The sequence below is a fragment of the Oncorhynchus nerka genome, linkage group LG15, assembly GCF_034236695.1.
Source record: "Oncorhynchus nerka isolate Pitt River linkage group LG15, Oner_Uvic_2.0, whole genome shotgun sequence".
NCBI lineage: Eukaryota > Metazoa > Chordata > Actinopteri > Salmoniformes > Salmonidae > Oncorhynchus > Oncorhynchus nerka.
Window position 1 is genome coordinate 43,736,025 of NC_088410.1, and position 12,072 is coordinate 43,748,096.

Consider the following 12,072-nt stretch of genomic DNA (forward strand, 5'->3'; position numbering starts at 1 on the left):
AAACAATTGATGGAAAAATTACCTGTGTCATGCACAAAGTAAATGTCCTAACCGACTTGCCAAAACTATAGTTTGTTAATTAACAAGACATTTGTGGAGTAGTTGAAAAACGAGTTTAATGACTCCAAGCTAAGTGTATGTAAACTTCCGACTTCAACTGTAACTCTCTCTCTCTCTTTGCTCTGTCCTTCTCTCTCTCTCTCTCTCCCCCTCACCCCCTTTCTCTGCCTCTCTGTTTTTGAGGGGCTCTGCTGTTCAGATTCCTAAGCAGTGAGTGTATCAGACGCACCCTACTGCTGCCAGACAGACAGTCCGTGCAGCAAAGCCACCTCTGCCCAGCCTGCTTCAGCTCCACCCATCTCTATCACTATTAAATATATGCCGATGACCAGCACTTCACTATGCTTAGGACTTGGTCAGCTCACATTACAACACATACGGTACATTCACTGCTTAGTAATCATTACTAATTTCTACATGTAGGCTGTTGTATCTGTATTATACTACTGCCACATATGCACAAACACATACAGTCACAAGACTCAGCCCAAACCTTCCCTCACACATGTAGGGGATTTGATTATCTGGCCCGTGTTGCCCCGGTGGGAGGAATTTGCACCAGGTGAAAAGTGATTGCATTAGTTTTGGAACCAGGCTGCCTCCCAGGCGTGATCCAGGTGCCCCGCTCTGGCTGGCGGCGAAGTCAGCTTAGAACAAAAGTGGCGTAGGTTAAGCACGTGGAGTAATGCGTAGGATTCTGTTTTCAAATTCAAAAGTGATTGCTTTTGATAAAAATACTTTATCTGCCTTCCCAATGAGAACAAGCTTGAAAATTCCAATATATATTTTATGGAAACGTGATGTTTCTGAACGATGTACCATGCTGCCTTATTGACAACATGGCAGAGCGGCGCAGATTACTGTTCGATTTTAGAAGGCCGCTCCTCCCTCACCGTTTTTTTCCGTCACGCCACGGGCCATAGACCGGTGAACCGCAGTTTATTTTAATCAAACTCCCTTGGTGGAACTGACTGGTCTTGTTTGTTTTTCCTGGCTAGTCTTGTGAAGGAGGCGGGCACAGTGTCCCCTTTCAACCAATCGGATCCAGGCTTCTCCACTTCCTTTTTTGAAAAGGGGAGGGGCTTGAGCAGTACTGTCCTGTCAGACTTGTCCCATTGGGAGGAGCAGATGTTTTTATCTCTAGTCTGTTTATGTGAGTGTGTGAAAGTGTATGCATGTGTGTTTTGTGGGACGTATATGCTTCATCCATAGGGAATATAAGGTAATTTAGCATCAGGACAAAGTCGGGGACTATCCAGATAAATATAGGATACACTCAAATCTATGGTATGTACCTAAACAAAGCTTTTCTATGTGTGTGTGATTTGTGGTTTCCTCTTCTGGTGCCAGCCCTATAGATTTAGTTTGATGGTTTTGTCATATCGCTGAGGGGGCAGTTGACAGACGCTGTTGTTGTGAGTGACGTCATGTTTTATCTGTTATGAGCAGACATATCCACCAAAGATGTTACTTAAGTCAGTCAGACGAAGCCATGGGGCTTCTGATGTTTATATGTCGTTTACAAACTTGGCGAAGAGCTCAAAACTGCTGTATGTGACCGAGGGGGAAAATACAGATACTTATATGCATCGCTTGGAGGCAAATTGCTTCGTCATTCAGTTGAACTCAGGCAGACTTGTTCCGTACTGTAAGATGTTACTTGGCAAGGGTCTAGGAAGGGAACTCTGTGATGTCATCAGAGTGCTGCTGGCGGTGTAAATATAGTGATCTGTTGAGATTATATTAGGTTCACAATGAGACAGTTAGACTCAAAACATTCTCCACATCATTTGAGGATAAGAGAGAGTCTACTTTTATACACGAACACACCCACACCCACACACAGTCTTGTACAGCTAACTGTGGGGACACACAATTCAGTCCCATTCAAAATCCTATTTTCCCTAACCCCTATCCTGTACCTTAACCCAAAACTCTAACCCTAAACCTATCTCCTGACCCTGACCCTAAACCTAACCCTAACACTAATTCTAACCTTAACCCCCTAGAAATAGCATTTGACCCTGTGGGGACCAACAAAATGTCCCCACAGTGACCAATCAGAAAAACCTTTCCAAGACAAATCTCATATCATAACTGCTAACCGCTAAACACAGCCTACATCGTTGTCACCAAATTAAGTAACATCAAGTCAACATAGCTGCTAGAACTAACATGTTAGTAAACCGGCTACAATCACGCAGTACAGTGTACAGTTAGCAAGCAGTTTAGCAGTTACACCGCCGGGCCCCGGTGGCAATACATTTATAAAACCGAAAGCTTACCTTGACTTGAAAGAGTTCCAGTGTCGGATAGCCATAGGAAGCTAGGTACGTATCATCCCTCTCTGTTTGAGTAGGCTAAAATAGCTAGCTGCAATGGCTAGTTAAGTAATTGAACGTTAAAAAAAAAATATATATATATATATAGCTACCTCTCTGTCTCTCTCTCTTGCTTCTCCTTCATTTTTGAAGAAATGAATTTGTTAACTATTCACATATTGTCTTTATTTTTGAGTCAACTACTCACCACATTTTATGCACTGCAGTGCTAGCTAGCTGTAGCCCTTCAGTATGATTCATTATCTGATCCTTTGATTCAGTGGACATAAGTTCATGCTGCAAGAGCTCTGATAGGTTGGAGCACAACTTCCAGAAGTTGTCATAATTACTGTGTAAGTCTATGGAAGGGGGTGAGAACCATGAGCCTCCCAGGTTTTGTATTGAAGTCAATGTACCCAGAGGAGGATGGAAACTAGCGGTCCTCCAGCTACACCATAGTGCTACCCTACAGAGTGCTGTTGAGGCTACTGTAGACCTTCATTGCAATTACTGGGTGTTAATCAATTATTTGGTGACATGTGAACATATTTAGTATATTTGTACCTTTTTATGAAATTCACTGAGGAGGATGGTCCTCCCATTAATCTTGCCAATGAAAAATCTTTAAAGTAGTAGGCAATATCAGTGGGTTTTGTGATGAATGAGCCATCTGATTCAATGAATGCCTTTTTTCCCCAAATTTCATTGAATGGGCTCCAAAGCTTTTTACTATCATTCTTTGTCATTTGTCTTTGTTTCATAGTGTAGTTTCTTCTTCTTTTTATCCAATCAGTTGTCCAGCCAGACCTATTTTCCACATCTTTTGCCTCATCCATCTCAACCATACAAATGTTTAATACCTCATCAATCCACAGGGATTTAACAGTTGTACAGTCATTTTCTTAATGGGTGCATGCTTAATAGTAACTGGAATAAGCAATTTCATAAATGTGTCAAGTACAGCGTCTGGTTGCTTGTCATTACACGCCACGAACCAACAAATATTCTTCACATCAATAACATAGGAATCACTACAAAACTTATTGTATGACCTCTTATACACAATATTAGGCTCAGCCTTTGGAACTTTGGTTTTCCTAGATATGGCTACTATATTGTGATCACTACAGCCGATGGATTTGGATACTGCTTTCAAACAAATTGATGCAGCATTAGTAAAGATATGATTAATACATGTTGATTTCATTCCTGTACTGTTTGTAACTACCCTGGTAGGTTGATTGATAACCTGAACCAGGTTGCAGGCACTAGTTACAGTTTGAGTTGTCAGCCTGATGAAAGCCAGTCAATATTTAAATCCCCCAGAAAGTATACCTCTCTATTGATATCACATACATTATCAAGCATTTCACACGTTATCCAAATACTGACTGTTAACACTTGGTGGTTTATAGCATCTTCCCACCAGAATGGCCTTTAGGTGAGGCAGATGAACCTGTAGTCATATTACTTCAACAGTAGTTAATATGAGATCCTCTCTAAGGTTTACAGGAATGTGGTCCTGAATATAGACAGCCACACCTTTTGGCATTTCTGTCTTTTCTGTAGATGTTATAACCCATGTATTGCTACCACTGTATCGTCAAAGGTATTATCTAAGTGAGTTTCAGAGATTGTCAGAATATTAATGTCATTTATTACTAGGAAATGATTGATTTCATGAACCTTGTTTCTTAAGCTACATATGTTAATGTGGGCTATTTTTAATACTTTTGGGTTGGTTGATTGTTTTTCTTGCTTTACTGGGAAGCTTAGCAGAGTTAGACATGCTCAGGTCATCTTTAATAGTGGAGGGTGAGCTGCACATGGTGGACTTCCTACTGGGGCACACCACCTCAGTGCTAACAGTATTACTCTGGTTCATAGGCATATGATTACTGCATACTAGGGATACATACTAGGGATGCAACGGTACACAGTATGTTGTCGAACCGTTCGGTTCGGTTCAATACACAGTCTGCCAGTCATTTTTCTATCATTTCCAAAAATTGCTTATTGCGCTGCAGACTAAACTCACGTTGTACATTCAGACCCATAGAACCAGAAGCACAGCCTGTGAACAGGCAAGGCAGGCAACTGCTTGGGGCCCCAGGCCGTTAGGGGGCTCCTGAGGAGTGACAAACTTTACTCCACAGCAATGTCTCAAAATGTGGCAACCGCAGTGACCGCAACCACCTCCCCCTTAAACAACCAATGGAAGACTTGCAATGACACCTCAGTAGGAAAACTCCCTAAAGGGGCCCCATGTAGAGAGCGGAAACTAAAAACAAATATTCTCTCAGCTCCAACGTGACTATGGCGAGCGCTAGCGAGGCAGACAGAAGCACATTTGAAGAGGTACCGCCGTCTTTCAAATCCGCTGTGTGGGAACGTTTTGGATGGAGCGTTCAATACGATGACGAGGGTAAGAAGACCGTAAACAAACAAAGTAAGTCTGCAAGCATTGCTTTTCCACTGTCGGCTACTCGAGTGGAAACACTTCTAACCATGTGTCATTTACGTCACCATCACAAAGCCGTATGTCAGGTGGAGCTGAAGCGAGAGTCCACTCGTTAGCGAAAACACAGCAATCTCTCGCTGCTGCCTTCCACACAACAATTAGCAACACATTCAGAAAAACATAAAGAAATAACGAAAGCAGTGGGAGTATTCATAGCCAACGATTTGCAGCCCTATTCGGTGGTTACATTTAATATTGCCTATACAAGTATATACCCTGTTTATTTAAAATAGAGCAGGCAAAGCACCTACAGGTAGTCAAAGCTAAGAAGCACCTTTTAATTGTAATGCTTTTCTCCCCTTGATTTCATACAGTAGAGACAGAAACCAGGCCTAGTCAGTCATGCAGTCATTTTTCTAAATGTTTTATTTGTCTATAGGCAGAATAAAGAGTTAATTGTTTAAAGGGTGATGTGTTCATTTTTTCTTACAATTTTTTTTTTTTTTTTAAATTTCACCTTTATTTAACCAGGTAGGCTAGTTGAGAACAAGTTCTCATTTGCAACTGCGACCTGGCCAAGATAAAGCATAGCAGTGTGAACAGACAACACAGAGTTACACATGGAGTAAACAATTAACAAGTCAATAACACAGTAGAAAAAAAAGGGGAGTCTATATACATTGTGTGCAAAAGGCATGAGGAGGTAGGCGAATAATTACAATTTTGCAGATTAACACTGGAGTGATAAATGATCAGATGATCATGTATAGGTAGAGATATTGGTGTGCAAAAGAGCAGAAAAGTAAATAAATAAAAACAGTATGGGGATGAGGTAGGTGAAAATGGGTGGGCTATTTACCAATAGACTATGTACAGCTGCAGCGATCGGTTAGCTGCTCAGATAGCAGATGTTTGAAGTTGGTGAGGGAGATAAAAGTCTCCAACTTCAGCGATTTTTGCAATTCGTTCCAGTCACAGGCAGCAGAGTACTGGAACGAAAGGCGGCCAAATGAGGTGTTGGCTTTAGGGATGATCAGTGAGATACACCTGCTGGAGCGCGTGCTACGGATGGGTGTTGCCATCGTGACCAGTGAACTGAGATAAGGCGGAGCTTTACCTAGCATGGACTTGTAGATGACCTGGAGCCAGTGGGTCTGGCGACGAATATGTAGCGAGGGCCAGCCGACTAGAGCATACAAGTCGCAGTGGTGGGTGGTATAAGGTGCTTTGGTGACAAAACGGATGGCACTGTGATAAACTGCATCCAGTTTGCTGAGTAGAGTGTTGGAAGCAATTTTGTAGATGACATCGCCGAAGTCGAGGATCGGTAGGATAGTCAGTTTTACTAGGGTAAGTTTGGCTGCGTGAGTGAAGGAGGCTTTGTTGCGGAATAGAAAGCCGACTCTTGATTTGATTTTCGATTGGAGATGTTTGATATGAGTCTGGAAGGAGAGTTTACAGTCTAGCCAGACACCTAGGTACTTATAGATGTCCACATATTCAAGGTCGGAACCATCCAGGGTGGTGATGCTGGTCAGGCGTGCGGGTGCAGGCAGCGAACGGTTGAAAAGCATGCATTTGGTTTTACTAGCGTTTAAGAGCAGTTGGAGGCCACGGAAGGAGTGTTGTATGGCATTGAAGCTCGTTTGGAGTTTAGATGGCACAGTGTCCAAGGACGGGCCGGAAGTATATAGAATGGTGTCGTCTGTGTAGAGGTGGATCAGGGAATCGCCCGCAGCAAGAGCAACATCATTGATATATACAGAGAAAAGAGTCGGCCCGAGAATTGAACCCTGTGGCACCCCCATAGAGACTGCCAGAGGACCGGACAGCATGCCCTCCGATTTGACACACTGAACTCTGTCTGCAAAGTAATTGGTGAACCAGGCAAGGCAGTCATCCGAAAAACCGAGGCTACTGAGTCTGCCGATAAGAATATGGTGATTGACAGAGTCGAAAGCCTTGGCAAGGTCGATGAAGACGGCTGCACAGTACTGTCTTTTATCGATGGCGGTTATGATATCGTTTAGTACCTTGAGCGTGGCTGAGGTGCACCCGTGACCGGCTCGGAAACCAGATTGCACAGCGGAGAAGGTACGGTGGGATTCGAGATGGTCAGTGACCTGTTTGTTGACTTGGCTTTCGAAGACCTTAGATAGGCAGGGCAGGATGGATATAGGTCTGTAACAGTTTGGGTCCAGGGTGTCTCCCCCTTTGAAGAGGGGGATTACTGCGGCAGTTTTCCAATCCTTGGGGATCTCAGACAATATGAAAGAGAGGTTGAACAGGCTGGTAATAGGGGTTGCGACAATGGCGGCGGATAGTTTCAAAAATAGACCGTAACGTTACCAAAGTTTACATGCACCTTAGCCAACTACATTTAAACTCAGTTTTTCACAATTCCTGACATTTAATCCTAGTAATCATTCCCTGGTTTAGGTCAGTTAGGATTACCACTTTATTTTAACAATGTGAAATGTCAGAATATTAGTAGAGATAATTATTAATTTCAGCTTTTATTTCTTTCATCACATTCCCAGTGGGTCAGAAGTTTACATACACTCAATTAGTATTTGGTAGCATTGCCTTTCCCACAATAAATTGGGTGAATTTTTGGCCCATTCCTCCAAACAGAGCTGGTGTAACTGAGTCAGGTTTGTAGACCCGCTTGCTCGCACATGCTTTTTCTGTTCTGCCCACAAATTTTCTATGGGATTGAGGTCAGGGCTTTGATGGCCACTCCAATACCTTGACTTCGTTGTCCTTAAACCATTTTGCCACAACTTCGGAAGCATGCTTGTGGTCATTGTCCGTTTAGAAGACCCATTTGCGACCAAGCTTTAACTTCCTGACCGAAGTCTTAAGATGTTTCTTCAATATATCCACATCATTTCCATACCTCATGATGCCATCTATTTTGTGAAGTGCACCAGCCCCTCCTGCAGCAAAGCACCCCAACAACATGATGCTGCCACCCCCATGCTTCACGGTTAGGATGGTGTTCTTCGGCTTGCAAGCCTCCCCTTTTTTCCTCCAAACATAACGATGGTCATTATGGCCAAACAGTTCTACTTTTGTTTCATCAGACCAGAGGACATTTCTCAAAAAATTACGATATTTGTCCCCCATGTGCAGTTGCAAACCGTAGTCTGGCTTTTTTATGGCAGTTTTGGAGCAGTGGCTTCTTCCTTGCTGAGCGGCCTTTCAGGTTATGTCGATATTGGACTTGTTTTACTGTGGATATAGATACTTTTGTACCTGTTTTCTCCAGCATCTTCACAAGGTCCTTTGCTGTTGTTCTGGGATTGATTTGCGCTTTTCGCACCAAAGTACGCTCATCTCTAGGAGACAGAACGCGGCTCCTTCCTGAGCGGTATGACTGCTGCGTGGTCCCATGGTGTTTATACTTGCGTACTATTGTTTGTACATATGAACGTGGTACCTTCAGGCATTTAGAAATTTCTCCCTAGGATGAACCAGACTTGTGGAGGTCTACAAAAAAAATGGAGGTCTTGGCTGATTTCTTTTGATTTTCCCATGATGTCAAGCAAAGAGGCACTGAGTTTGAAGGTAGGCCTTGAAATACATCCACAGATACACCTCCAATTGACATCATTTTCCAGAAGCTTCTAAAGCCATGACATAATGTTCTGGTATTGTCCAAGCTGTTTAAAGGCACAGTCAACTTAGTGTATGTAAACTTCTGACCCACTGGAATTGGGATACAGTGAAATAATCTGCCTGTAAACAATTATTGGAACAATAAGTAGATGTCCTAACCGACTTGCCAAAACTATAGTTTGTTAACAAGAAATTTGTGGAATGGTTGAAAAACTAGTTTTAATGACTCCAACCTAAGTGTATTTAAACTTCCGACTTCGACTGTAAGTGTTGATATTAGTTGGGTAGGCGTGTTTACTTCAACATGATTGTGTTTTGATTGATTTCTAATACCTTTTGACTTTTTTTTCTGGTAGATGTTGTCTAAGACCCATTTTCCATCTGTTTGACCAGAAATCAAAGCCTTTGCTTATTCCTAATTTGTAGGATGGGAAATGTGTATAGAATGTATAAATGTCTTCATTTCTCAAAAATATAGACTCTTAGCTTCCATTGACACCCAATTTGACATGCTCCTTTGAACTTACATTACATTACATTTAAGTCATTTAGCAGACGCTCTTATCCAGAGCGACTTACAAATTGGTGCTTTCACCTTATGACATCCAGTGGAACAGCCACTTTACAATAGTGCATCTAGGTCTTTTAAGGGGGGGGGGTGAGAAGGATTACTTTATCCTATCCTAGGTATTCCTTAAAGAGGTGGGGTTTCAGGTGTCTCCGGAAGGTGGTGATTGACTCCGCTGTCCTGGCGTCGTGAGGGAGTTTGTTCCACCATTGGGGGCCAGAGCAGCGAACTTCACATGTTGGTGCTCATGGGTCCCTTTGAATGTAAATGTCCATTAGCATAGCTATAACACAAGCTGAACCAGTACATGACACTACTAGGCAGAATTGTCCCTATTTAAGTCAGTATGACATACTTTGCAGCCTACACTGGTTAGCTTACTCATTTGGTATCACTGTAGCATCTAGCTTTCTGTTGCTATCAGGGTTGGAGTCAATTCCAAAGTAATGACATACTTTGTCCCCGGGTTAGCCAAATGTTTTGTCATCACTATAGCAGCTAGCTGTGTTGCTATACCCAGCCCTTTTCACATGTCTGTCTGTGGGGTGGGGCCCAGTATAAGTCAACACTTTTCATAGCCCAGCTCAGTAAAGTAAAGACTATCATTAACCCTATTGTTGAAGAAGTGCTCCTATTAAACCCCTAGGAGGAACAACCCTACTCCCTCCTGGTTACACAGACTGACATATGAATATATTATTAACCATGGCAGCGTTGGGGCGGCAGGGTAGCCTAGTGGTTAGAGCGTTGGACTAGTAACCGGAAGATTGCAAGTTCAAACCCCCGAGCTGACAAGGTACAAATCTGTCGTTCTGTCCCTGAACAGGCAGTTAACCCACTGTTCCTAGGCTGTCATTGAAAATAAGAATTTGTTCTTAACTGACTTGCCTAGTTAAATAAAGGTAAAATAAATCAAATTGGCTCCTGGCTGCCCCTGTATGCACCATTTAAATGGTGCTGTGAGTAATGTTTCTGTGCCACCAATTGATACACACCCTTCTCGGGTGTGGCTATAGGACTCTGACTTTGTGTGTGTGCGTAGATCGTTTCAACTGGTTTCAGGGCAAATGTCCCTTAAAACAGACACTTCTATTCTGGCCCAATGTCCCGTTTTGGTAACGGCTGCCAGTAGCTCCCATTGTGTGTGTGTGTACCTGTGTACACAATAATGTTACAGTAATGCATGTTTATCCTATGCGTACTCCTCTTTGCGTACTCTTTGCAAATAACATTTTCAATGACAATAATACCTTGGACAATAATACCATCTCATTATTTCCTTCCTCATAAAAAAGAAGCCTGACAACTCCCGCCCCGTCCCCCTTTCCCGTTATCATGTCAATCACAACCCAGTACAACTATGAGAAATGGAGAAGAAATCATTGTAACACATGAGCACTCTGTATTATGATGCGGGTTATAATGCATTGTCATTTAAAACTTTTTTTTATTTATTTAACTAGGCAAGTCAGTTTAGAACATATTCTTATTTTCAATGACGGCCTAGGAACAGTGGGTTAACTGCCTTGTTCATGGGCAGAACGAGATGTTTTTTTTTTTAACCTTGTCAGCTCGGGGATTCTATCTAGCAACCTTTCGGTTACTGGTCCAACGTTCTAACCACTAGGCTACCTGCCGCCCCATTGTAAGACTTGTCGTGAATATTTATAATGTCTTATCTCATATTGACCCCGGACAAAATAACATCCAGTTTGAGACGGTTGAAAAGTTTTTGAGAGATCATTATGTATCTGTCATGTTCTGAACATGTATAAGAACCGTTTATTGACTGTAAACAAGGGGCTGTCATGGCTAGCATTTTGGGTTTGGTTACCCCCCCACAGACCTGTTCACTGTGGAATGCATGAGGAATGTTGAAACGACGTTGGACGCAGGTAGGTAGACAAACACTGAGACTCTGGGCTAGACTCAGGTGAGCTGGAGGAGCGCTAGGTCAGACTCTTGTGAGCCAAAATCAACTACGTTTTTACCTCAGTGATACAGTTTTGGGTTATACTGTCTCGTGAGAAGTAGTAGTGCTTGGTTGGACTTCTAATCAGTAATAGTGTTTTGGAACTGTCTGATAAGGATGATAGTGTTTTTGTTACTCTTTGTTTTTGCTGGAATAGTGTTTGGTTAGCTCTCAGCTAATCAATATTTGTGTTTTGATACTTTCTGATAAGCAGTAGTACAGTAGCTTTGCCACAATTTAGTTATAGAAGCAATGTTTGGCCTAGCTAGTCTATACATTAACTACTAACAGATTGGCAATAATAGTGTTTTGCTATTATTCAATAATAATAATAATAGCAGAACAGAATTCCCGGTTAGACTTATGAAGTAGGCCTACTCCAATAAGTTACACCCAGTCTTGTATCACAATCAGCAGTAAAAGGGACTGATTACAGTTTATAACACTGTTTAGGTTGGCCCCTGAGAGATGCATGTGTGTGGTTGACTGGTTTCTGCTGTACAGTCACTGTTGACATTAAGACTTGTTGTTATGCTGCCTGGTACCCGCCCTCTATTCTCTACCCTGCCAGTGCTTTGTGTGATTCTTAATGGACTGTATGCAGTAGGGCTGATTGTTTATCTATCTGCCTGTATTAAAGGGTATCTGGGTGGTTCTGGGAGCTAGGTGAAATAGCCTAACCTGTCTACGTATGTCTGCATGGGTAGACACCTACTCAGGGATTTTCCCTGAGAGAGAGCCTTGTTGTTGTGACTGGTAGTTTTACTGGTGTGCCACTCAAGCAGATACAAATCCATTCAGCATACTTTTGTGTACACTAGCATGGGCTTAATGTCACTCATTTAATGTCACTCACCTGGTGTCCCAAATGTAAATCAGTCCATTATTGGAGAGGAAGAATGCTGTGGACCTTGAGGCCGGATTTGAGAATAGGGGGTCATAGGTAGTGATGGGGGGGAAACATTGATACAGTTACATATCAGGATATTATTTTTGACAGTATTTGGTATAGTTTTGACAATATTGCAATATCTTTGCACTAGTTGGCTGTACCTGCACCAAAATTCCA

General features: G+C 42.4%; 1 protein-coding gene across 23 annotated transcripts in view; it reads left to right on the forward strand.

Annotated features, from left to right (window-relative positions):
• Positions 1 to 12,072, forward strand: part of LOC115142755 (calpastatin) — a 72,108-nt gene that overhangs the window by 37,053 nt on the left and 22,983 nt on the right. Inside the window, exon 1 of one of the 23 annotated variants that reach the window (XM_029682449.2) lies at positions 1,188 to 1,347. The exons of 19 other annotated variants lie outside the window; for them this stretch is intronic. In XM_029682449.2, coding sequence (XP_029538309.2) covers positions 1,345 to 1,347 — 3 coding nt within the window. In that variant the 5' untranslated portion in view covers positions 1,188 to 1,344. Of the gene's footprint in view, positions 1 to 1,187; positions 1,348 to 4,709; positions 4,831 to 12,072 lie in introns of those variants that run through there. 3 more of the 23 variants (XM_029682463.2, XM_029682448.2, XM_029682452.2) reach the window with 3 other exon arrangements.